This window comes from Chlamydotis macqueenii, chromosome 7, assembly GCF_036417535.1.
Source record: "Chlamydotis macqueenii isolate bChlMac1 chromosome 7, bChlMac1.mat, whole genome shotgun sequence".
Taxonomy (NCBI): Eukaryota; Metazoa; Chordata; class Aves; order Otidiformes; family Otididae; genus Chlamydotis; species Chlamydotis macqueenii.
In genome coordinates this window covers 21,764,154-21,791,780 of record NC_141562.1, presented here as the reverse complement: position 1 = coordinate 21,791,780, position 27,627 = coordinate 21,764,154, and the positions used below count along the sequence as shown (strand labels likewise).

The window sequence follows — 27,627 nt, the reverse complement described above, 5'->3', positions numbered from 1 at the left end:
TCCAATGCAGTATACACAAACATCCATTTTACCGACAGTGTCTCCTCAAATATCCTTAAAATGTTTTTTTAGTCTGATTTATACTGCATGTTTTAAAAAGCATTTATATGAATTACGACATATGTTTGAGATAAAAGTCACTGTATAAAATAAGTGTCCTCTGAAGTCAAACATATTAAACCAAAATCCTCTACAAATTGTCTAAGAACCCACTAAGCCTTTTCACTACAATTCCAAGAGTTGTTATGTTTTAAAATTAACTAAACATCAAAGTAGTATCACTACTCTGCTGCCTACTCCATTCACCACAGCAGGCAAACAGTTGCTAACAAAATCCCCAAAACCCAAAGGCCGATTCTTTCACTCATGCTAATGACAGAGACACTGTCATTGTGACTTAACTCAGCCACCATTCATCAGATAATAGATCAGAGCTGCCCTCAATCCAGAGTATGAGTATCCCCCCATCGATTATAGATATGGAACCTTGCCCATTTTCACAGATGGAATTTAAAGCTATTTAAAGAGAAGAGTAGTAATGTAAATGATAAAGTGGACATATAGATACTAAATTAATTCAAGCTAAGGCGCCAAACAACCCTGCCATGCAAGTGCTCTGCTATTGCACATCATCCTCTGAAAGCAGGATGGACTAACTTAAAAGAAACTAAGATTATGTCTTATTTTTATACTCTGAGAAAGATGAGTCATTTTAATTTAGCTCTCATTCTGTCTTCTCAATTTTAAATGGATTAAACATTGAATTATAACCAGCTGAATACACCGAAATGAGCAAAATATTCTCTCTGCATCTGCAGAAAGACAGCTGCTGACAGAAGCTGTTTCTCATTTCAGTAAATTGAGGCTGCAGGTGCTAGGCTGGTAACTTGCACCCTGTCAGTGATGCAATTTTCTTTGAAATATATGCAGCTTAAATTAGATATACTAAATCTCAGTTTTAATAATATGTTTAATGAATGCTATTAACTTCAGTATGTTTTGCCATAAGTCAAGTGTATTTGTAAATAGATTTATTTGCTCATCTGGCATTAAAAATATTAATTAAGATCTGTCACTTGAGTTTCATTGAGGAGAAACTTGAAACTTTATGTATTGAGTTGATAACCAGCAATAACATGCTATTACAAGACAAGAAAAAGCAATCATTTTTGGCTGTTTCCCCAGTTACATCAAGTAAAAAGATTCAGAAATGCATGACTGCTTAGGGAATGATCAAAAATTTGAGGAAGAAAATCTCATTGATGCAAAGCAGAACTGACTGCTATAAGGAAATTTAGGGTGAATGAATTAAGAACAGCAGTTATTTTCATAGTGACCAACACAGCTACTGACAGATGAAAATTTTCAAAGTAGGCAAAGCAAACAAATCTTACTTGTATTTGTAACATTATACAAGAACTGGAACACTCTAGTTCCTATATAGATTTCGTAGAAGATCATTGTTTCATTAAAAGGCTTGTTATATAAATTCAATCTCTGTGGCAGCTATATAACAAACAAACATCACCCTAGCTGTCACACTGTATTTACCAGCATTACCTTTTCCACACTTTTGTTTTTCAACAAAATTAACATTCTTTTAACTCAAGCCTAAAGTATTACCAGAATATGCACATATTCAGAGAGACAGATAAACTGAAACAAAAACACCAATGAAGCATCATTCTTGAATTCCAGAATAACGAAAGAAACATTTTTAATTGAGAAGTTTGTTTCAATTATTTTTTTTTCCATAGAATACACACATCTCCTCAAAAAATTTTGAGTGCACCTTGAACTGTTAGTAAAAATAATCTATTTTTACACAGGCAGGTTACCCTGATCCTAAAATTACCAGGATATCGACTCAGTTTTACCCATCGAGCTCAATTTCAAGACTATATCCTTGACTATAATAAATATTGCCATGCATTAGTGTGGTGAAGATTAATATCTAAGTACTTATAAGGCAGTAATTACAAGCAGGACAGTACCATGTGCAGCAAGAACTGAGTGCACTTCAAGAGAGAGGTGTTTAGAGTTTATCATTCCTGTCAAGTGAAAAAAAAAAAAAAAAAGGGGGGGGGTAGACTTTTTTCTCTTTAGTGAAATGAAATCTGCAAGAGGATACTGTATTTTTCACATTGCTTTGCCCAGTTAAGATTTAATTTGACCTAAATTTTATTAAGCAGCAAGCTTTCATATCATAAGATTGCATTAAGCAGCTATTCAGACAGAAGCTCGACAGGAAACAATTAAAGCTTAAATAACGAAAGACAGATGCTTTGCAGCATTTTCTTTTTGCTTTACCACAAGTATTGCCCTCAAGAACACCACTTTTACTTTAAGTCCGGTAAGTTATGCAGCAGTGGGAGAATTCTTCTTTGGCCATCTATAGCCACCTTGGATTCCTTTGTGTAGTACAAAGTGACTTCAGCAAAGTACAAAATCCTGTTCAAGCTGTCATTTACACATAACTGCCTTTTGTGTTTCAGTGATTGCCTACCCGCTTTAAAAAAAAAAAAAAAAAAGTAGAAAACACCTCCTTACTCCGTAACAAAAATTACTTAAAAAAAAAAAAAAATTCTTGCATTGACTTTTACTTTTGCAGTTTAGCAAGCAAAGATACAAAGATTATTTTAGTAAGGATCAAATCCTGCAAGGTATAAGCCACCTTTTTCTGCACAACTTTGAAACAAGACTACGCACAGGCATTGTTAGTTTCAAACTGGTGCTACTGAGATCTCTTAATTAGTGCAGTCTCTTCCTTTCCAGCCTCAAATTCACTGAAAGACTTAGAGAACCACAGAATAATAAGGCTGAGAGGGATCTCCTCAGGGGCAAGACCAGTACAAATCTGACAAATGTCTGTACAGCTCAAATTGCTGAAATTCCATATCCTAGCCCAAAAATCTAATAAAGATTTAAGGTCTAACCACAATGTCATCTCATCAGGCTTCACAATTCTAGCCTGCCATACTGAATATACAGCTCCACTTTCTATCTTTTCATCAAATATCATTACCTCATCATACTACAACAACCTTCCTTCTCACTTTTCAAGTTCTTCAGAATTTAACAATCTTTGCCTGTGAATTTTATTTTCTGTCATCACTGGCCTTCATCTTCACTGAAAGACAGCAACTCTCAGCAACTGTTGCCCTTAAAAGCCCTACGCTTGCCTCATCCCTGCCATCCTTCAGATAGCAATAGAAAAATCTTGTCCATAAAGTTCTGACACAGTTTCTAGAGAAACTGCCATCTGACTGCAGTTATACAAAGAGTATCTGCAGATGGACTACTCGATTTGTAAGTTTCTTTAAAACTTCAGAGGTTTATTTCATCCTCCAGGTCTATTTGTTTTTCTTATCCAACTTGTCTCTATGACATAACCTCTACAGAGGACGGACTGTGACATATATCACTGTCTGTACAATGTACAGCACAGCACAATTTAATGAAATCGAGATTTCTAGATTTTCTGGTACTACCACAATACAAGTACTGGCAGAACACTGAGCACCTTCTTAAATTGGTAACTAAGTAACACAGGGCTTTTATTCTCTTACCATTTTTGATGTTGGGTATAACAAGTTGTGTAGGCGAATTTCTGTTTCCGATGCCTTCTTTCTTTTGGTTGATAGTTGTGATGAAATTACTGAAAGTGGAAAACTGATTTTTGGCTCCTCTCTCCAACTCCTGTAATTAAGATGACAGCATGCTATAAAGGGCTAATACGCTATTGCAAGAGCAATCTTACTCGTGAGGTATTACACAGAATACTTAAACTTTTGTCTTCAAATCAGATTGGTAATACCTAAATAAGACATAAATAATGATTCTGCAAGTTTGTTTCAAATTGAATCAGGAGAGATACCATAAAATTCCTTTCCATTACATTCAAAAACTCAAGTATTAATTTGCAGGATATGAATATATCCTTGGATTACTGTGAGGAAAACACAGTATGATTAGAATGTGTTCAACAATATTCTAACTTTCTGTATCCTAATGTCTAACTACTTGTATATTCTTCACTATAACCAGCTCAGTTTAAATAGATCCGAGTGTCACATATTCCTTTTTCCAAATAATCCTAATATACTGAAGTAGTTTAGACAAATTTCCCAAGACTTGAAATGTGCAGCCAAAAATTCTATGTGAGCTAACCTACTAATAAAATTTAAATACTGGCTACCAATCATTCAAAATCAACAGCATCGGCCGCCAGTGAAGAAAGGCTAGCCAATAAACATATAACACCATGTAAAAAAACCTGCTTAAGTACCTGTATGTGCTGTCACCAAGGAGTTTACACAAGCCTTTGCTAAGACGTGGTGAGCGCTAATGTGTTTTAACAGTCAGCATAAGTGAAATCACACAACAAATTTCCGGAGGATTGCGCCAAGCAGTCTGACACCCTAATATCTATCTAATAGCTGTTAGATATAGCTATTCACTCTGGTGAATTTGCAAAGCATGGGTGGGTTAAGGGGCTTGTATAAGATGACAGAAGTTGCATGATGGAGATTTTAATTTCCATCTCAGCTTCAAGTCATCAATTGATATAAGGCAAAGGTAGATCAACTTAAAAAAAAAACCCCAAAAACGTACACACTCTCCCTGCACATCATGATTTCCAGTCTCACATTAACCTGAAGATTCATTTGCTTAATATCTGTTCTCTCAGTGAGAAAAAAACGTTTTCATGCAAATCAAAACTGTAATACCCCAAAAGAGAATAAAAATTATAGAATAATTTATATAATATCTTATCAATGTTTTAAACCCATACATTTCCCTTTCCCCTTAAGAGTAGTAAATTTGGACTAAGATGTGCAGTCAAAGTTCTGATGAAAGCACTTCACTTCCACCACAACATCCTGAAATACCACCAGGAGGGTAATAACACAGCCCATAAACTTGCCATGCCACAATGTATGCAAGCTGGTACACTGCCAGGAATTTTAAATAACTGTGGCACAAACAGTCATTTTTCCATGGCTTATATCTCAGCAAATTATAAATTTGAACAATCAGCAGGACTTCTGGCTTTAAAAATACCAAGTTTCAATTTCTAGCTCCAAATTTATTGTATGCAACAAACATCAAAAAATAAAATGTAATTACCACTATAATTTTCATATTAACTTTTATTATATAACCTTTGAAATATTAAGATGCTTCTTAAAAATCACCTGGCACATGATTGGGGGAAAAAAAAAAAAAAAAAAAAAAAAAAAAGACCCTGAACAAACATGGCAAGAGATAATTAACGAAAAAGGACTTTTAAACAAATACAGATCTGAGGTTATTCTACTGTGTCACAAAATGTATGCTCTAGGTAGAGCACCTCTGGAGTTTGGACTAGTCTAATCACAGAACCATAGAATAGTTAGGGCTGGAAGGGACTTTCAAAGGTCATCTAGTCAAACCCCCCTGCAAGGAGCAGGGACATCTCCAAACAGATCAGGTTGTTCAGAGCCCCATCCAACCTGGCCTTGAATGTTTCCAGGGATGGGGCATCCACCTCCTCTCTGGGCAACCTGGGCCACTGTTCCACCACCCTCATAGTAAAAAATGTTTTCCTTATATCAAGTCTGAATCTGCCTCCTTCTATTTTAAAACCACTAGCCCTTGTCCTATCACAACAGGCCCTGCTGAAGAGTTTCTCCCCAGCTTTCTTAAAAGTCCCCTTTAGGCACTGGAAGACCACTATAAGGAACCTTCTCTTCTCCAGGCTGAACAGCCCCAACTCTCTCAGCCTATCCTCATAGGAGAGGTGCTTCAGTTCTCTGATCATCTTCCTGGCCCTCCTCTGGACTTGCTCCAACTGGTCAGTATTATAATATTAAGTCTGGACTGCAGACTATGAGGCCAAATGTACAATATTACCTGGAAATGAACTATTAATATCAGGGAATACACACCAAGCATTTCCCCCTGCAGATCCCATATTACTTCTTCAAATACAAATAATTCCAATTAATAAGTGAAGGAACTAAATTAAAACTACTGTCTAATGTAACCTTATGATTAATAGGGAATAGATATCATAGATAATTGAGAAGAGGAGCTTTTATGAAACAGACTATTGTGACAGCCTTTTTGACTGACTCAGCTTTCTAGGTTTTACCCCAGCCACACCGCTGAAATAGTACGGCTGAACAGTTCTTCTTAATGCCACCTCCCTTCATCAGTGATCAGAAAGAACAAAAATTGCATGTGGTATTTAATTCCATCATCCCGCTCCAAGTGCGGTTCCAACAATATTAAACAAAGATATAGACAAAGGTTTTACTGGAAAGCCCTGGAGGAATTTTGGGAAACCATGTGCTCATTAATGAGGATCGCTGACATCTTCTCTGAAGGTAATCTAGGACAAGTGTACAGCACCATGTCACACTTACAAGATTTTGTAGGAGGTCAGTGAGCCTCTAGAGCCTAAGACTCCACACACATACTGCCATCAGAAAACTGAAGCCCCACATAAAGAATGAGCATGCTTGGAAGGAGTAAGTGGATCAAAGTAATCTCTGATCCTCTTTTTAAGAGGTTTTTTTTTAATAACTCACAACTCTGCTGGCTTCTTAGTGGATGTTTTCCAAAGCCCTCCATAAGACTGGAGAGGTACTAGCATTATAAAGCTATGTTTTTCATTACTGAAGTTAAATTAGACGGTGAAAATAAGTCAAACTGTTTGCAAAGAGCACATACAGAGTGCTTTCTGGGAAGAGGTAAAAGACCATCTAGAACAGTTTCTTGAAAATCCTACTTTTTAGCCCTAACACAACTCACTGAAGACCCATATGTACGTGGCAAGCAAAAACCTGTGAGGAGTAAAAGGTTTTTTTCCCTGTGCAAGAAGACATGGAGGACACTCACATTACCTAAAGGCAGCTGTGAACGCAACAGCCTATTCAGGAAACAGGATTTTCCCCTTCCATTCATATCTTGAAAGGTGTAACATAGAACTGGTTTAGCTTTACAGAAGCCTCTACTTGTTCCTGCTTACTAGAGGGCAAGTTATTTAGCTTCTTACAAGTTTATTTTCAGAATCTGAATACTGACCTCCAAACCATCACCCCTTATTAATTATTTCTAATCACCATTTGGCCCATAAGAAAAGCCTCAACTCCTTGCAGGATCATGTTAATTTATTGATGGACTAATTTAATCTCCACAACTTTTCTCAGAAATAAAATAAAAAAAAATAATTAAAATGTAACAATTCTTCCACAAGTCCAACATGGCCCATGGCTAGGAAAAGCCGTCCTAGGAATGACAATAGCAGTAGTCACATAATCCCTTTATTCCAACTTGCAGTCACCTTAAACTCCAGGTGAGACATCTTTCACACACATGCTCTTAAGAGAAAAAGAATACCACAGTTACCTACTGACTTACTGAAATTCTGACCTTTTCTACAGGTATTGTGGAGAATGGGAACTGTTTAAAGGACATGTCACACCTTCACATTGCCTTTGAGGGTCTTTAGTGCATCAAAGAAAATGTCAATTAAAAAAATCTGGGGGGATGGTCTGAGGCAAGGCAGTGAGGCTCACTGTATATAGAGACAAGGCACAGAATCTATATCACCATAGTCATCACATCATGGCTAAACATTTAGAAGTAACAGGCAGAGAGAATCGAAAAATTAAGATCATCTGAAGTATCACTGTATTGGTACCAGGCATATATTTTCAAAGGAAGGGAATTTTAATGGGAAAAAAACCATGAATAAGCAAAGATGTGTTTTTTTTTTTTTTTAAAGACAATAATTTCCCCCTTTTGTCACCACATCATATTACAAACTTTTCTCCAGTTTAACGAGGAGGAAGCTGAGAACATATTTCTCTCTTTAGAAGTGTTAGACAGGATTTGATTAAGTAACACTATTTTTTTTTAATGTTCAATCAGAACTTGCAATACAAGAACTTGTATTGAAATCATGCTATATGCATGCTGAATCTTACAACATACTTCACAAAGCCCTGGAATTAGATGTGTAGATTGGTCACAACTAGGGCTTAGCAGAGCAACAGTCTAATATCTTCTTTATAGCAATTCATAAAGGTCTTCCAGAAGCATACCTGCATTCCCTATTTGGTATATTTGGATCAAAACCTGCATTCTGTTACAGAAAAATCCAGGGCTATGGAAATATCTATTACATCTGTCCACAAAACTCTCTCTGTAACATACCATTAAAATCCCTGTGCAGCGCTCTGTAAATCCAAAATCCCACATGCATTTGACAAGGAATCACACCTAGCCAGATCTGAGCTCCTCTGTAGCAGGTCGGCTTAGATAACTTACGCCTGCGGGCAACAGTTCAGAGGTACATGAAGGATGTTCAGCTACAAGCAAGTTCTGATTCTTTAAGGCAGTGGGAATTCTACGTGGCTGCCGAGTTGCACATGCTTTTTCATGAGCTGAGCTAAGCCTGACACGTTTTAAACCAGTACTTGTATCTTTATTCTAAGGGACCGGCATTCAAAGTCTTAAGTGGAGATTTTCAGACGTACAAATAACTCCAGGGCACTTGTCCATTACAGACTTCTCCCACCATATCTGTATTTGAATCACAAGAACAAAAACATTCTTCCACATTCACACAGATTTGCAAAGCTGAAAGTCTTTCAGGATATGAGAACGTTGTAGGCAAAACACAAAACTGGCAGAACTGCTCCAAGGAGTTTTCAGTTTGCCTACGATTACTTCATTTAACATCACAATCATTTCACGACAGTCCTAAACATTAGATGCTCCACCTTTTAAACTCAAATTATGCAAAATGATAATTTCTAGTAAGTCATATACTTATCAGAACTGTTGAATTAAAATCTCATAACTGTATTACTTACTACAGGATTGGTAAAATTTTTGCTCTGTTGTTAGACTGAACAAACAGCAAGTTACAGTTACAGCAAGCTTTAATGTTGAGCTATGTAAGATATTCAACTCACGCCAGGAAAATTTTATGTTTTGCAATATTGTATGGTTAGCAGAAAGAAAATCATAACTCCAGAAAATTAAAAATCTCAAACGAGGTTTATGAAATGAAATTATTCTGGCAAATATCCTTCTCAGTTTTTTACCCGTGTTAACTCATTCATCAATTAACGAGATGTTTTGACATCTTTGCTTCAACACAATGTAAAAACCGGAAAAGACCTTTTAAGAAAAGGTTAAAAACGCAAAAGTATTTTCCAGCTAGCTCTCTTGCTATTAAGTGCCTTAAGAGCTGAAACCCTTAAGGAACATTCACAATGCTGCAAACCCTCAGTCATGACTAACCCAAGAGAGCAGACCGTTGTAAAATGTTAAAGAACTATAAGTAGATGGAGAATTTATAGCTTCATTATGTCACTGCTCACAGACGCACTTGTTATTTTTAAGAAACTTGAATGAAAGCCTCTCAACGGAACATGAAAGAAAGCGAGCACGACGCTCACCCCCCACCATGAATAACGCGGCAAACAGCGCAAGCGACAGCAGGGACCGCAAAGACGGCCCCGCTCCCGGGTCGCCCGGCCCCGCAGGAGACCTACCCCGGCCGCCGCGCTGGACGCCGACGGGATGGGCGGCAGTTTCTCTCGCTCCTTTTCTTTCTCCCCTTCTTCCTCCTCTTCTTCCTCATCCTCGCCACCTTCCTCGGCTGACGGGGGCGCCGCGCTGCCCTGGTTCAGCTCCGCGCCCGGCAGGAGCCCCGCGCCGGGGCCGGGGGGGAGGTCGGCGGCAGCTGTGGCCGCCGGCGAGCTCTGCAGCGACATGGCCCCGCTGCCGGCCGTCCTGCACCCTTCTTCTGACGGTAGCCCCCGCCGCACCCGAGCCCTTTTCTCCTTCTTCTCCTCCCTCCCGCCGCACCCGAGCCCCTCCGAGGAGCCGCTGTCGGCAGCCCCAGCGCCGCCGCTCCGCACGGGGCCGCCGCGTCAATGCAGCAGCCGGGCTGCTCCCGGGCGCTCAGACACCCCCGCACGGCGGGGCGGAGCGCGGCCCTGCCGCCCCCGCCGAGGAAGGGGAGTGCGGTACAGAGCGGGACGGAACGGAGCGCAGGCGACCCGGCCGGACCCCGCTGCTGTCGCGCCCCCTCAGCCACCGCGCCACCTACAGACCGCGGGCAGGAAGGGGGGCTGCGGCCGCCATGTTGTTTATAGGCGGCTCATGGAAACGCGCTTGGCGACCGGGGGCGCCGGGCGGGGGCAGCGGAGGACACGGCTACGGAAACTGCGTAGCGCAGGGAAAGCCGCGGTGCCGGGCGGGCGGGCGGCGGCGGGCGGACGGGAGTCGGGGCTGTTCCCCCGCGCTGTGCGCAGCCGCAGCGGTGCCATGCCAGGGTCTGTGCCGTGGCGGGGATTTGGACGTTTCTTTGGACTCGTCTCAGGCAGCCTGAGGTGATGTCCGCTGTCAGAGCCTCTCTGCGGTAGCTTGCTGAAGCTTTACTGCAATAATATATTTTAAAAGTCATCTGTGGAAGATGTGCTGTGTTGAACTGGTTGCAGTACAGCATCCAGCCTAGGTGTAATACAGCACTTGTCCGGGGGTACTGACCTGCCTCTTGGCTTGCCATGCAAAGCTGTGGGAGTCGTTCCACGTGTCAGCAGTGCCATGTTTGTATGCGCTAAGCTAAGTAAAATTTAAGTCCTTCAAACCATTAGCTGCCAGATGAAACAAGTTTATTTTGGAAATACTCTAATTTCTTGCCTGGAGAAGAGTTCCCCTCACAGATTCAGGATCAAAGGAGTGTGAAGAGCGTTACAAACCACTTGAAACAAATCTTCAGAATTGTTTTCCAGATGGAGGTAAACCATGTGGTAGTTTTTCTCAGCACTGGCATTACACAAGTAGCTCCTGCAGGGTGGAGCTGTGGCAAAGATCTCTCTAAGCTGCATAAAAGCAAGGGCATAATTCATACTGCAGTGTTAATCCAACACATTGAAAAATGCTTTCCCTTTTTGAAGGAACTGGCAGACCTGGAGTTTATTAGGTTTCATTAGGAAATCGCTTTGTCTCCTTACGAAGTTAAATACGAGAGCTGGTTTTCTGAAAAGTTCACACTGTGCTTACTTCCCAGTTGCTCTCAGTGGTTTGCGAGAATAAGTGGCCTGCTGCACTTAAACAAAGCTCCCCAACCACTCACTCATCTTTTTCCTTTCCATGCCAGGAAGTAACATAATGATAGTAATTGCAACAACTTCAGTACAAGCAGCTATACACTCAGTGGCAGTCCCCAACTGGAAGTAATTGGCACAGCTGTTTTGTGGAGCTGTGCCAACTTGAAACATGGAAGGATCTGCTCCCTTGAGCCTGCAGAGAGAGATGAAGCAAAAGGAAATAGAAATGTAGGAAGGCAAGTCTACAAACAAATTATAATTCTTTTTTTTTTTCCAATTCCATTGAGCTATAAAGGCCTGATTTTTGATAGCTTCAAAAACATTGAAATAGCCTTCTGCCAAGATTATTCCACGAAAAGCTAATGCAACATCAAAGACATAAATTTTTACTCTCCATACTGTCCTGTACTACTATTTGAAGCTGAAGTGTTCTGTTTAACTAAACTAATTCAAGTGAATATTTTGGCCCATTATTGTGAAAATAAGCACAAAAGTACTGTTAAAACATTATTCCTATTTTTCTAAGAGAATGGAAGGACCACATACTGAAGGAGAAGCAAATGTGTTTTCCTATTTCTAACAAAGGTAGCACACATCTGGTGCCGGGGGTTTGTAACTAAAAGTATTTTGATATAATTCATAGACCCACAAAGATGTAACCACAGCTGGGAAAGGCGTGTCTAAACTGGCTTTCAATTTGCTAGCACAGGTGAATGCTAGCTGGGTGCAGGAGTGCTGTGTGTAATGAGACAATGCATGTGAACCCTGCAATCATTTGTTGCCAAAGTGATAAAACAGGATAGCAGGCACTGGAGCAGTCAGAAAACAGGATAAAGACAGTCTGTCTTCTAACACACAGAATTTGTGGGACATACAACACACAAAATGTTGCAAAACTAAACAGAGGTGTGCAACTGCCATTTTACAACAGCAAATTTGTTGGCCAGATGGTCTGAGAGCCTTAACAAAGGGCTATGCACGCTGAATGCCTTTATTCTGAAAGTTTTTGCAGGCTTTTTGTTTGCATCACCTTTCATAATATTTCCAGTTCTTTCTTTGAGGCTGATAATGCTTTTGTGATCGTTGCTTTTCCATTCTCTCCATTATGTTCTGTCCTTTAGCCTTCCTAGGACCCTGTCCATTTTTTTTTTTTAATCTCTTCTGAGCTGCTTAAAAATATTAAATCACATGGTGCCAGCTACTTCACAGTATTTTTTGGTGAGTGGAGGAAAGGTAAAGTTCAATTAAAAACTGTTGCTTGTGCCAAGTACATGCTGCCTGGTTCCTGAATGAGTTTGCAGCCTGCGCTGGATCCCACGCTGGCATGGCGTGCTGTTGGCTCAGATAAGCATACGTACACCGCAGTAACACCTCTGAATGACTACAGGGGGGATGCGGGCAGTACGTGACCCTGAACATATCTTCTTGTACTTATGGGAGAACAATCATGCCTTAGCAGGGTGCTGGACCTTCCAACCAGAAGATGACCTTCTTGATAACTTATTTTAAAATTGTTCACAAATATCTTTCTTCTATCCAAAGAGTTTGAGTTGTCAGGAAGGGGAAAAAGTCAGCGGCACATCTCTGCAATGACGTGGCCAGGCACAGACCGCCACTAGGACTGACAGATGGAAACACACCAAATGCTAACATTTGTTCACAAATGATTAGTAAATGCTTACAAGTAATAGATACACTCACAGAGACTGGCATTTGGGAGTGATGATGCACAAATGAAAAAAAAAAAACCAAAAGCTAAATTCCTTGGCTAGTATTTTAATGACAAATAATTGAGTGTACCTCACATGTTCCTCTGCAGTCAGAAGTCAAAATGCATCCATAGCTAAAATCAGCCCTGGTTTAATTCAGTAACATTAGGGGTGGTTTTGGCCCATTATGGGTTTTTCCCTGGCGCTCAAATGCGTTACTAGTGTTTGCAATCAAAGAATATCAAAGATCCCTCATGCAAACTGGCATTTCAGGAATTGAAGTCACCTGTATCCTTTAGAAAAGGTAGATTGAATTTCCTGTTCAGTTGATGATGCACTCTCATCACACAGCTATACCGTGTCTCTCTCTTATTAAGTAGTACATTTTCTTCCTCTTCATACTCTTTGAAGGTCTTATACACTTCCTAGTACAAAATATTTGGACCATTTAACAGATGTGTGCTGTGTGGGATGGACCCTGAGTGGACACAAGGGGAAGCACAGGAGGGCTGAAACACTGAAAGGGGAAGCAAAGGCTGGAGACAACCCATTTCCTCTCTAAAGGAGTAGGAGAGAGACAAATGGTTGGGAGTTTTCCAACACAACAGGTTTTCAGCAAAACATTTCAGTTTCAACAGGAAGACCTGATTCATTGAAATGGAAATGTTTTACAAAGAAGCATCTTTTTTTAGTGACCTTTTAGCAGAACACAGGCAAGATGCCACGGAAATCCACCTGTTACTCTGCTGACTCAGTTGGAGAGCTTGCCACACTTGCCATGTGAATCACCAAAATCAAAGACTGCATGACTTCTGGACTCCCTGGCCAGCTAACTCCTGAGCTGCTCTACCTTCCTGTGCCACCTGTGCACATCACCCATTAGGGCAGTTGGAAGTTCATGTCTGCCCACAACTCATGACTTCTGAAACTGCACAGCCTCAGAACTTGTAAGGGATGACCCCAGTCTCATCTGACCTTCCCTGTTTGCAGCCATCTATTTCCCTTGAAGCTGGACTAAGATATAAATTTGGAGAATTTTGTCCTAAAACATCCAAATGATTGTGAATCCATCTGCCATTGCTGACAAGCTAGTCCAAGTATGTTTATTATTCTTGCTGGGAATAGGAAATTATGTCAGACTTGAGCTTGTCTTACTCTGTCGTTCAGTCCCTGAATTGTACGCCTTTGTCTGTGAGAGAGAAAAGCTCCCTCTTTTCCAGGAGCACATGTGCAAGGTGCGCTCAAACTCTCCTGAGCTAAGTCCACCATATTTCTCCTATGACTAACACAGGATGAACTAATCTATAGTTCTCTCTTACCCTTTGGCTGTCCTTCAGTACTTGGAAAGCCCCATTTTTTTTAAAGAGTTTATAAACATTTAGAAAAGTGGTGCAAGGAGCTCCTAGGTTAATTCATCTGAGGCACTTGCATGCAAGTTACTCAGCTGTTGTTTTGTCTTGGCAGATACTCAATCTTTCTCTTTGGCAAATGGTAAACATTTGATTGAAAGTACATAATCAGATGGGATGCCTCCTGCTTGGGGATTCCTAACACAGAGAAGGACGAGGTAATAAGCAGTTCTGTCTTATCTGCATCATTACATTTGCATTTTGGGTTCCTTGTCATCACTAACTGGTGCAATACAACATCTGTACCAGCTAAGTGTAAAAGGCTCATGGACACTGGTGCCTAGGCAACAGCTGATTTTTTAGGTTAGTGATTAACTCTTTTTTTTTGTCTGCCTGAATAAGCTGAATATTATATTACCCCTTGCCATAGAACAGGACCTTTGTGTGGAAAGAAATCATTAGCCTCTATTTTTAGAAATACTTTGGCATCAACACTAGTGATGTCCAGAGTGAGGTTACCTGTGATAACGCAGTGGATGCAAATGCTAGAAGAGAGACATGGCAAGAGAAAAATTCACCAAGTGAAGAAAATGAACTTAGTGACCACACAACTTTTACTAAAGTTTCCATTTCTCCTCTCCAGAAAGCTGGTGTTGGTTATTCAATCTTTAAACTTCAGTTAACTTCACTTAAACTCTTACAAGATGTAACAGTAGCATGATCTCCCCCAAGGTATAGCAAGGAACAAAAGTTAAGGAGGAGATAACCCTCTATCTTTGTCAAGTCTGATCTGGAAATTATTTTTAAATTAGATAGAGGCAGATATTAAACACAGAATTTTATCCAATTTCTGTTCGGACTGGAAATAAGAAACGAGTATGCCATGCTAAAGAAGGCTCAAGTGAGGAGGCAGTATATAATGTTTAATTCAGAAAGTTGCATGTGTACCTGTGTCATCATATGACCTGTAAAATTGTAAAATACTGGTAGAATTAAGACTTCTATTTAGCGTGGCTTGGCAAATGCTTGCTTTCTGGCGGCTTAACAAGCTAGCCTGATTTCTTTAAAAAGAGAACATTCCTGAACCGAAGTGACAGCGCGGGACAAAGCTGCAGCCATTGCAGGGCGCTGCTCCTCCCGGCCGCAGCGGCCGGGGCGGCGGGGAGCGGGGCGGCGGAGAGCGGGGCTGCAGCTCCCTCCAGCGCCCGCCCGCCGGCCGCGGAGCCGGGAGGGAGCCGGGAAGGAGGAGCCCCGGCTGGAACAGCATCGCCCGCGGCACCGCCCCCGGCCCCTACCGCCTGCGGGTTGTTTCGTAGCTTGCAGACATGTTGGGACGTCGTAAAAATTCCGAGATTTTGAGCTTTACAAAGAATACATCTGGGATCAGGTCACATATACAATAATTCATGCGAGCATCCTGGAGACTGAGAGGACAAATGGCATAGATTATCTCCTATGTTAGTTTTGGCAGGCTTAAGAGCTGGATGCTTGAAGACTCTTGAGGATTTCACGTCTTTAATGCAGTATGTGGTTTTCGCTTTCTAATGTCTCAATGGGATGGGTACAGTGCTTGCTCCTTCCGATCCCTTGGTTAGCTAATTCTCGTTGTGTTTCTTATTTCTTGGAAAGATGATGGCTAACTTTTATAAATCGGAGAGATGTCTGAACAGCTTACAGAAGTCTTGAATCTCCCACGGAGGAAAGGCCTCTGTCAGAACTAAAATCAGAGGGCTGGGGCAGTTCCTGCCCCCACCCACTGAATGGTGCTGTTCTTGCGGATGAATCTGCTCCTTTCCGGCCAGGCTTTTCAGGCTGGTGTGTAAGATAAACCAGTTCTGCTTTTGATCTGTTGTTACAAGCCCGTGGGAACCCAGAGTGGAGGAGGAGCCTCTCCTTCTGCTGGGTGCTGGTGGGGCTCTTCCTGCAGCAGAGCAAGCCCTGAGCACAATTCTTCCTAAATCCCATTCCTCACATGCAGCTGGAGCCAGACATGGATCCACCTGCAGATCTGTAACACAGGCCCCGATGTGCCCCAGCTCAGCGCGTGGCTGAGCAATAGCTGTTGGGTGCTGTGTCAAACACGCAGGTACTTGGCTTTTCCAGGCACAGCCTTCTCTCTTCCAGGGCTGCTTTACTTTCCCTTCTTCCCTGCTCAGGGTAATGGTTGTTTGAGAAAGTCAGTAATTTCAATATGTGTACCAGGGCTTTCTCCCCTGCCTCCTATATACACCGTCGGTTCCAAACCCAACACTGCCACTTCACAAGATTTTCTTAAATTTCCTGCATTTCTATCAGTTGCAAATTTCCCCTTGCACACTGCTACAGACCCACTGGCTGCCTTTCAGCAGCTTGCCCGGAATAGCTGTGAGAGTGAGTAGAGATAAGGAACACTGTGCTGTGCTGTGGCAGCCACAGACCAAAACCACAGAAGGGAGAGAAAAACTCCCAACAAGACCCCAAACTGTCCTGTAGCATCAGCATAGGCCCATCACACATGCATACTGATATGTTCACCATACCTCTGAGGAGCACACCTGAGGTTTCACAGCAGCTTTGAGGGAAGACAGCAGCTTCATGATGTATCCTCAGTCAGTGTGAACTCTGACACCAGAAGCACCGTGCATGCCAACAAGACGCAGCAGGACACACAACTCATGATTTTCCAAGGGCACCAGGCTTATGGGATCAGATGGGTGCCAAGGGCATCCCTGTGCTGTGCAGCATGGATGCTATTCAAATAGCCTGATCGGCTGGCACGTGGCTGCAGACGGGGCACTCCAGTGCAGGTCACACTAGCGTACTACCCAAAGGCCTTTAAAAAAAATACACCAATGTAAATGAATAAGATCTAGATGTGTTTTACGGATACTAGCTAGCTTCTTTTACAGAAATACTCATACTCACTCAAAACTTGTTCCTTCCTAAACAGTGTCTATTCTAGTAAAACCTCCTTGTCCAACATAAAGCACAAAAACTTCCCCTCAGTGTGTGTGGAACAAAAGGAGTGATACAAACACAACTAACGTAATGGTAACTGGATTCACTTAATAAATGAACAAATAATACTGTTTTGCTTCTGTCATCTTCAGAGGAAATGTTCACCAAGTGGTTAATAGTAAAATTTTCTGCCCTTGCACCACACAGAATCCCAGTATATAAAAAAAACAAAACCAAAACACTGGTGTTTGACTCTAGTGGTAGAAACTTTCTAAAAGCAAAGCTTTTATAGCTTATAATAGGATTGATATATCTGACTTCTTCCCGAGCATTTATCTTTTAAGAAATGTTACCCCTTTGTACTTTTCCTGCACTTATTCTCCTTAAAAAAGAAATATTCCAATATTTTTCACAAATATCTTCACCTCTACATAATCTCAATAGGGTCATACTCACTGGAGTCCCTGACACACATAGTAAGGCTGTAGAGAATCCTGTAGTTACAGAACACTTTTCATACATAAATAAGAGGTACTAAAACAAACTGCTGTACCAGGTCTCTGTATAAATTATTACAATTCTTTAAACTGAAAACTCCGGCTACTGAAAATCAACCTGGAAGAGCTTTTCTTGAGACTGGCTTCAGCTCTGGGCTTTGTTGGCCAGTACTGATAGCATGAGCAGGACATCACTTCCCTTTTCAATCTGAGTGATGAAATAGGCTCATCCCAGTCTTCCACCCCGCACTGCTCCACCTGACCTCTCTGGAAAAAGAAAAAAGGCAGAGCTTCCTGTGAACCCTCTGTCCAGCAGAAGAGTCAAAAAGGAGAGGCGTACAAATCCTCCCTGTGCTGCAAAGCCTGGGTTGGGGTGAGCAAGGGTGTCTGCTCTGGCAAGGTGCGGAGGGGAATCTGGGCAAGGATGGCCCTGCTCCCGCCAAGGGGCTGAGCTGGCAGCAGGGGAACAAGGGAACCAGCTGTGCCTATAGCACAGTCTCCCACATTTTCAGCTGATACTGCAGAATTTACTGTTATTGAGTATAGAGGGGTCAGATTTGGTGGAAAGCACTGCAGGAGTACAGGCTCCTTCCCAAGACAGTGGTGCCAAGTTATAACGTCATCTGTATTCAGCCAAGTTGTTCTATTTATAATAACCTTTCAGGTGACCCAATCGTATACTTGGTAAAGCATTTCTAAAGAAGGAGATTACTTTCTATCTTTCCAGGGTATGAAGTAGTGTACTATATAAATACTGCAGCTTAACTACTGTCTATTTTGAGTGTCAGTTAGGATCAGGTAGTGTTTATACACTCCTGATTTTTAGCAGTTTTTATTCAGGACTTTTCAAATTTGCATCAAGCTGAAACTTGGCATGTAAGCTGTCAGCACAGATGCTAGTTTTATTCTAAAAATAGAGTATGTTAAAGCTTTTAAAGGTGCAAAATGGCTTATTTATACAGTGGTTGCAGATGCTTTAATATTTTGGCTCTTTCAGCTATACAGAAGCTTACTGTATCACCTCCCTTCCTCCTCCATTCTCCAACGTTACAGTCCTGAACAGTGAGGAATAAGAAGCAAGTAACAGCACTGTAGTAATAATCCAAGGACAGTGTGACCTGGAAACAAGCGTAAGTAACAGTCATTTTTGGTGAAACAGAACTATCTGTACAGAAGCACCATAAAGAAAAAAAAAGGAAGAGAAGACACTCAAAGTGAACATGTTACCCAAAATGATGACAGTGAAAGTGAAGATACTCAGCACTGTGGAGGGCCTCTAACCCTCCCATTTAAACAAGGAAAGACTTCTTCCCAGGGATTACTGTGATTACCGCAGAGGACAGCTCTACATCCACAGTAATATTTGTTGAGTATGTGTATATACATCTAAGGCATCGCAATTCAGAAAACTTCTAGTAGCTTAGATTACTGAGGTGCAATGATCTACAATGCTGTTTGAATGGTAAAAAGCTGCCCCTTACAGAATAAACCAAACCACATCCACAGGTGAGCCCATTTGCTCCATTTTGCACAGGCAAAGAATGTCTCTGAAGTTCACAAACCTGAGTTCTGGTAGACTAGCAAATAAAACCAGGAGGTTATAAAACACAAGGCCTTTCATGCAGAATGTCCTGCCAACAGCTGCAGAAGGGGGCAGATCAATGTGAAGCTGACACACACCCTGTTGTCTTTCTTTTGTAAGTGCTCTGAAAGACAGGATGGGAGAGAGAACAAAGCTAGGGAGGTCCTGCCTGTCAGAGATCTGTCTCCAGCACAAGTTTCCGTTTGTAACAAATGGAAGCAAAATACACATAATTATTTGCAAGCATGTTTAAATATAAATCAAAAGTGTCCCATATGATATGTGGGGTTTTACTATTTTTCTAAGTTTTAAGAATACTTACCGGATGCAAAGGTTGTGATGAGATTTCAGTTGAACTTACTCATTTAACACGATCTTCAAATTCACAGCCGTATTTTTTCTAGTAACAATTTACTCTTCATAGAAGCACTTGTGCCAATACAAGTTAATGTGCATGACTACTTCTTTATTCTACCCCTCTTGGGAAGGCATGCTCCATCTGTTTATAAAACAAAGACATTTTGCCACAATGGTTACACACAAATATTTTTAAGTTTAGATCCTTTCATTCCACTGAATTCAACTAGACCCAAATATGAATAAAGACCAGTCACAAGATTATAAGCTTGAAGCATTTGCTCATCCATAACACAATGTATTCACTACTCAATTTTTTTTTTCTCTGAAGAATGGTAGAATTTCAACCTCTTTTTAAAGGTTTTCATCAGTAATTTATCCTCTAATATTTACTCCATATAATGTCCAGCTCTATCAAAAATAACGGATAACGATACCACATCAAGCTCTATTTGTGGCTAAGATTTAACAGCACAAACCTACAGTACTTATGACATACAAATGTTTTAGTCCTTGCTGTCAGAATGCAGAAATGTGAAGGACCTGAGCTAATTTCTTTGGGTCTCAAACAGCTGTGAATGAGAACTAATTTACAGTCAGGTTTTGAAATCATGCCAGCAGGAGGTTGCTCTTCAAACAAATGGTCCAGTATACTATTGGGAAGGTCACATATCTCATGTCATCATTTGATGGGAACCTTGTCAGAAGTCTCCTCCCCTCCTGCTACAGCTGTCCTTTTGAAATAGCTAATGTTTTCTGGTCATTCTGTGCTCTGTGAATTGTTTCTCTAAAAGCTTATTTACAGAAAACACAGGGATCCATTTTCTTAACTTGGCAGGCCTGGAGGTAGAACCAGATCATGTTTGTTAAAAAACCCAGTGCTCAATGTGGTACAAATATGAATCTTTTTTAATAATTTCAAAATGTTAACTTCCTTTTACAAATAAAAAAATATTAAAAAACAAACCCACAAGGAATTCTTCTGTATCAATCTTTTGCTTTTGAAAAGATACATGAAAATTTAGAGATTGCATTTTTTCCTAATGTGCATAAAAAAGAGACAGCCCAGAAAAATATGGGCAGAAGAATCCATGTTTGTGTCACTGTCTGCCTAGACCATATCTTGTATCTGCATGAACGAAGGTACCTTCCTTCACAACATACATCATCTGCTGCTGCTGTGTGGGCATAAACTGGAGTTTCTTTAGCACTGTACTCTCCTTTGAAGGAGGTTTCAGGAAGCCTAGGCATGAGATTAGGGAAGAGCACAGAATGGCCATGGTGCCCAGCACTCACACTCTCAGAAGTCAGCATCGCTCTCCGGGATGCTCGGTTCAGTGCAGAGCTCTGAGCATGTTGTCTGTGCTCGCTAAGTGTGCTCCGGGTGGAGTGCGGCACCTGGAACCGAGCTGTCACAGGGAACGGGCCAGAGGAGCACACCTTGGCCAGAAGCTTTTTGTGTCTCTTCCACAAACCTCAGGTTGCACTGTAATGTTTCCCCTCAGGAAATGTCATGCTTGATGCCAGAGCTTTCTAGCTCCTAGGAGTTTCTTCTGTACCTGTTTCCAAGTGAGACTAATAGAAGCTGGGGTTTTTTTGGTAGGTTACTCATCCTGTTGATAGTCAGCAGTGGCTGTAGTTTCGTGAACGTTTCCAGGTAGCAGAAACCAGTTCTGGTGTTGAAAGGAGCTGTCCACCCTTCCCCACCCTCCAACTGCTTGCTGTCATCCCACCACTCCCCTGCCCTGGTGTTTGCAGAGCATTTTGTGTGGTCATGTGGAGAGCTGGTTATGCTTAAACCAGGGAAAAACCAAGAAAGGTTGGTAAATCGTACGTGAAAAGACAGTGAGGGCCAGCAGCAGGGCCTAGGCTCAGCAGTGGCTCAGTGCAGTTTCTGAAGGTCAGGCGGTAGCTCCAAGGCTGGGAGGCAAGGACACTGATGTAGGTGCTGTACAAGAAAGGATGACTGAGTCAACCCCTCGGGGAGATTCAAACAGGGCACCCCTGGGATTTGGAGCCCAAATTCACTTCTGGTGGCTGGCTGCCTACAGCACAGAAAGGGAATGTGCACATATGTTATTTTTTTTTTGTGAGAACTGCCCAAAAAAAGGTACAGTGAATATTTTTTGCTTGTCGTGTGATTTGACACGTGACATACCACAGCAATCTTCCAGGGCAAGGAATGTGGTCCTACTATGTATCTGATATAATTAAGGATGTATGACTTAAGTACCAGCTCATGGCAGCAGTCTGAAATGATACCATTGGACTGAGATACAACATTGTGGTTTTGCTTCCCATCTAGGGAATTGCAATATGTGCTAAAAATACTGTTGGGCAAATGGAAATGCAGAGTGCTAGCATACGGAGAGGGGAAGATAGAATGTCAGTCCCTGTAGAAGTCACCACAGAAGAGGGAAAACATAGCATTGAACATTTTAAGGTGAGCTTTTTTGTGTTGCCAGCAAGATAAGCTGGGACTAGGTTGACATTCTTTATCCCTCCCTCCCCTCTGTCACTTGCAGGATGAGAAATGATCTGTTTAGAAATGAGTCATAGGTAAATAAAACGTACATAGGTAAGCATTTGCACCATATTAAGTATCAGTTTTCTGCCACACATCATATCCGTGTAGCTGCTGAAGATGTTCTTTTCCTCCCTGTGTTTTGTCAAGGGAAGATGCATTTATTTTTCAGCTGTATTTAAGTCACTCATCTCTAGGGAAACATAGGAGGGGATGCTTGACACGCTAGGACCGTGGTGACTCATCCTGCCCTCCAAACCCGCTCTGTGCCCTGGCTCTGCTATCCCAACTCTGGGTGGCACACAATGACTGTGATTTCAGACAGCAGCCGTGAAAGAAGAGTCATTCTGACAACATTTTTGGAAAAAGTACCGGTGACCCTGTTTGAAATTGTGGTTACAGACAGCAGCATCTGCTGCATTATTTAAATTGCTACATTCAAGTTCTACAAGCATATAATCAGAAGAGAGGGAGCAGAGAAATTTATACACAGAGTTACTTGTAAAGGACAATAAGGTAGTAAACAAAATGTTCTGGATAAATAACAAATTAACCAAAGTGACTAGATTTGAACCTTAGAGAGCTGTAGAGCCAACTCCTACCCATTTTACCCATATGAGTAGTTTCATTAACAACAATCTGCTGCTTAGTAAATTGCCAGTTATACTTTAAACAATTAAACTTGTTCTTTTGTTTCTCTATTGTTACACATTTTAATAATTCGAGCCATAACCATTAAAACTTGTGCTTTTGTACCGCCATGTTGCAAAATACACTTCACATTACTGTTAAACCACTCAATCTCCCTTTGCTGTCTGATTGTCAATGTAGCATCCACAGAAGAGGCAGAGGAAAAGTAAAGACGTCCAAAACAGGTGCACGAGCGGGATGATGCAACCGTCTGCTCACTCTGCCCCCAGAAGCAATGTGGCACCTCGGGGCCATCAGCATGGATCCCAAAAGTGGGACCGAGTGAATTCCATGCCAAAACGTTGACAACATCTGATACGCGCAAGAGGGATGCTGAGCGCACAGAACTGCGTGTCTTGCTGAACATAATACCATGCAAACACCAGTGGGGTTAGAGTCACCCTCAGTAATCATTTATGTGCTATAAAAACAGATGTGCCTTATAATTGCATCTAAAAGGTGCGATCTCAAAATTAACAATCCAAAACCTGCGCAAATATAAAAGTTTTGTAACTTTAATTATTAATTTGGAAAAGTTACTCTCCATTTTCTTATACTGTAAGTACCAATTTTAGTAAACTACTGAGTAACATCTATGGAGTTTTCAAACTGTTTTTTATTTTGTCACATTTTAATGTTTATAATGACTCTATGCTACATAGATAAAGGGGTGGTTATGCATGTATTGGCTTAGAGCAGTGTGTTTTCTTTTTAAAAGAGTTGTTTGTGTATTTTCTTTTCTTTTATACTATTCATGGAGTACTTAAGGCTATTCAAGAGAATAAATAGCTAAACAATCATGATCTTTAATATGCACATGTGCAATACTTACTCTGTGAAAATGAGTTGTCAGAATTTTGTATGAAGTTGTGGGTAACATCTCTTTCCTGAACAACGGCACATTTAGGAAGCGACTGGCAGTTTTCAATTCTGCCCGTGAGAAGTGGCACTCCAGAAGACTCTGTGCCCATTCTTCTCAGGAGCGTTACTGAGAGGGCGACTGGCTCAGTGGTGCAACAGCTCTGGAGGGAGAGATTTAACTTTGCTGCCCTTATACAAGGGGAAAGTGAGGTAAAATGATATTAATGTGAATTTTTATCCTTACTTCCAAGAGTTACACTTGAGAAGCTAGTAGAGTTGTGTACAGGCATTATTCATCCCTGTTTCTGGAGACCCTAAATCTGTTATGCTGAATGTTGCACACAACTGGAATAAAAAGCCAGGCCCAAAGAAATCTGGCAATCTGTGTGTGACACAACAGACAATAAATGAATGCTAATGGATGGAAATATGGAAATAATTCTGTTACAGGCTGCTCAGCAATCTGAAGAATTGGTATGCAGGGAAGGTGAGAGTGGGTAAAAACTTCCTGTTTTCTAGCAAAAAGACTGCTTCCAAATAGAAGGACTTTGCTCAGTATCTTTTTACAGTCTAGCTGGAAATTCCTGTTGACACTGATGAGTATTTAGTGATTTTTAAATATTTCATCCTATATTTCGTGCATGTTTTTGATGAATGTTGTGGAACCCTCCTGGATAGCCCCAAAATTGTGACCTCTAGGTTAAGGAGGATCCCCTAAACCTTGGGGTTCTGTCCTAAGGCTGAATGCAGTTTCACCAGAGTTCATCAGTGTACATGGTGGTGGTGCCCTGCAGTTAGAAATCCAGCACCTCTGGCTCTGGTGTAGATTCATCAAGAGAATAAGCCAGAGACCAGGCTGCCAGTGTCCATAGGTCATGGCAAATCCATCCCAAGCAGAAAAAAGTGTCTTGAGTCTTTGTATGGCACCAAGGATAACACAGTCCCAATCCAAAGTGCAGCTCCATGATACAAGTAAGAATGATTAATGGTAACAGACTGCTGTACAACTGAAAACACAGGTCAAGGACACAAGATGTCCTTGCCTCAGTAATTTTCCATTTGCTCATCATGCAAGTGTCTCCAGTGACTATCTGACTGTTCTCTTGGCTTGTTCTAGTCTTGTGGGCAAAGCATTAACTGTGATGAACTCGGGGTTCACGTGAGCTCAGCTCACGTGGTAAGTGAGACTCCAGACCCCCAGTCTGTGGGAGTAACTCCGCTGATGGCACTTCCTTAAGTAGACTTGTGCCCTCTGTTCTCTGCTGTATAAACTTGGCCCATTAAATCTAAGGATTTCTGCTTAAAATTGGTTGGCATAATGGAGTTTCTGCTGAAAGATGATTGAAAAAGGAGAGAAGTGAGTGTAGGAAGTGAAGCCAAACTGTAAGTGGTGTGAACCTTGTTTTCCTTTTCAAAGTAAACCTAAATGTATGTGATCTAATTTAAAATGATAGGATGCTTTTGAAATATATATAAAATGTTTCATTTTAGTAAGGAGAAATGCTGAAAATCTTCTTTGCTACCAAGCAGACACATGGATGACACTGGCTGGCAGCCTGTTACAACACAGTAGTACAAAGGGAATTTTTTCAAACATTGCCATAATATTTTTTTTTTCTTTTTCAGTTGAGATCTTACTACTAGCAAGTCAGTTAACTGAGAAGAATTTCTCATGTTTTGGGTGGTAATGAATCTTCCAGAACAGTGTTAACCAACACCTCAGGCAGTTTTGCTGGTTCATATTACTCTATATCCCACAATACATATTGCTGAAATGGGAGAAGGGGCTTAGGTACACACTTAAAACATTTCCTTCCTGGTTTTGGTCAGCATCATATGACTACATGAGAGAAACAGCAAGGGATGCATCAATAATATAAGCAGTAAGCTACATCTCAGGTTTTAAGTTAAAAAAGAAAACAAAACAAAACAAAACCTCTTCCTTCCCCGCTCCCCCTCCTTACTCACGTCTAACTGTTCAACGGACTTTGTGAGAAGTCTTGGAACAATTTCCCTTTTCAACACTTCTCATTTAAATGACTTACTAGAAATTAATATTTCATAGCATGTCAGGACTCTGTTCTTCAAAGCTTTGTCTCTTTAGTGCTAATTATTTCAACAAGACCTATACTAAAGGCAAATCCTGTCATTTCTCTATATTGTCTGCATTAACACTATAAAACTAGCTTCATATGATAGTTAAAGTTCTCATTTCTGGTGTTTCCTCATTTTCGCTTTTTAGTGTCTCCCATACAAAGAAGTGACACAGTTTGAAGAGATGCAGGGTTTGGAAATCCTGCAGTTATCCAGCCATGGCCTCATTAGTAAAAAAGAAAAAAGCAAGACTGATAAAATTTAATCCTTCCTTCCCTTTCTCTTCAAGCCAAAGCAACCTTCAATTTCTATACTGGAAATTCCCATAGCAGTATCCATAAACAAAGTAATGTTTAACCCTTCAGGTCAGTTTGAAATAGTATGTATTGCCTGAGCAAGGAGGCAAGGTCTGCTTAAACACCTACATGTTTGGAGTTAAGAAACTTAGAGAGTTTCCACTGGACCTCACTTCTCTTGTCATAATGGAAAAAAAACCAAAACAAAAACAATCAACCCTCCTGTATTCATTTCACAGTCTAATGGGTCCAGAGGTAACAAAATGACCCCCCAAACCCAAGACTTACATCATTTGATCAAATGGAAAGACACGCAGTACTAAGCTGGAAATCTTTTCCATGTACCTTGGCCAAGGTCAAGACAACTCTGTACAGCCTTTCACCTGGGGTGTCAGTATTTCAGATACACTTTCAGAAGCTGTTGCCACAGTTCCTTCATGCACTGTGCACACGGAGGAAAACATGTGTAAGGCAAAGGCCAGGCTCTTCATCTCCCCCTTTGACCTTCCCTCTTCTTCCTTTATTCATACTCAATCTTCAGCAGCCCATCTCTCAGCTGCAACTAGGAAAGAGTCTTCCTTTGTCCTGGCTCCTGCCTGACTCTCCCTATCTAGTTGAGCTTCCAGGTGGACCCTCAGGTTGAGAACTCAATAACAAAAGCCACTGCGAATGGCCTACAAGAGAACAGCGCGAGGGCTCACGGCGGCTTTCTGCCTGCCACTTGCTGGTATAATCCTCCAGGTGAGAGTATTAGGGCTGATGGGTGCTCTGTGTTGCCAGAGAAGCATAAAGTAAGACCAGCGCAGCCAAAGAGCAGTGAACACTATGAGCAACAGTGGCAATAATTTCTCCAGACTCCTCTTTGTGTCACTGAGCAGCCCGAAGCTGGGGAAACACCTCAAAGAAGGAAAGAGCCAGAGTTTCAGGCTTCCACTGTTCGTCCTCCAGCCTCTGAGCTGAATGACCTAGATCAATTTTGACTTTCTAAAACCGGTATTCAGAAGAACCAAACTTCACTGCTTCAAATACTCAAGGCAGCTTTCCCCTCAATAGCTAGATATGACCTTTACTCATACACACTAATTTTTCTGAAAGAGAACAGTTGCCTTTCCATGCCCTTACCAGGTGCCTGACATCCTTATTCACATTAATCAGACACATGAAACTAACAATTCAGTTCCAGTTTTATGAAGTGCAGATTTCTGTAAGGACGGAGTTACCATCACAAAACAACCTGCTATTTATTATCAAGTCCCATCGGTTTTGACAAGTTTATTAGTTTTAGATGTGGATCTTCGGTAACTCCCATTCCTTGACTATTACAAGAATTACTTTAGCCTTTCAAACTCTTGATAAACATGATGCAGCAATAAACGAACTGAAATTAAAATAAATGTGGTGGCATTAGCTCTGCATTTGGACTGAGCTATTATTGTATTTTTTAGCAAACACAAGGAAAAATACTTGTAAGGTGGTTCTTTTGAAGTAGCAAAACAAGTAGGATGATTTGGGGAGTCATGGTATGAGTAGGACTGAGTCTTATAAAGAAAAATCCCTTCTGACATTGTAGCTGAAAAAAACAAGGCATAATATTTTCCATTTATCCATACAAGC

The 27,627-nt window shown here is 41.2% G+C and overlaps 1 protein-coding gene across 2 annotated transcripts in view; it reads right to left on the bottom strand.

The window, feature by feature from the left end:
* Positions 1-10,053, bottom strand: part of HECTD2 (HECT domain E3 ubiquitin protein ligase 2) — a 41,170-nt gene extending 31,117 nt beyond the window's left edge. For both annotated transcript variants that reach the window (XM_086752567.1, XM_086752568.1), the window contains exons 1-2: positions 9,555-10,053; positions 3,570-3,699 (exon numbers count right to left, since the gene is read on the bottom strand). In XM_086752567.1, coding sequence (XP_086608693.1) covers positions 3,570-3,699; positions 9,555-9,776 — 352 coding nt within the window. In that variant the 5' untranslated portion in view covers positions 9,777-10,053. The remainder of the gene's footprint in view (positions 1-3,569; positions 3,700-9,554) is intronic.
* Positions 10,054-27,627: the final 17,574 nt, after the last annotated feature.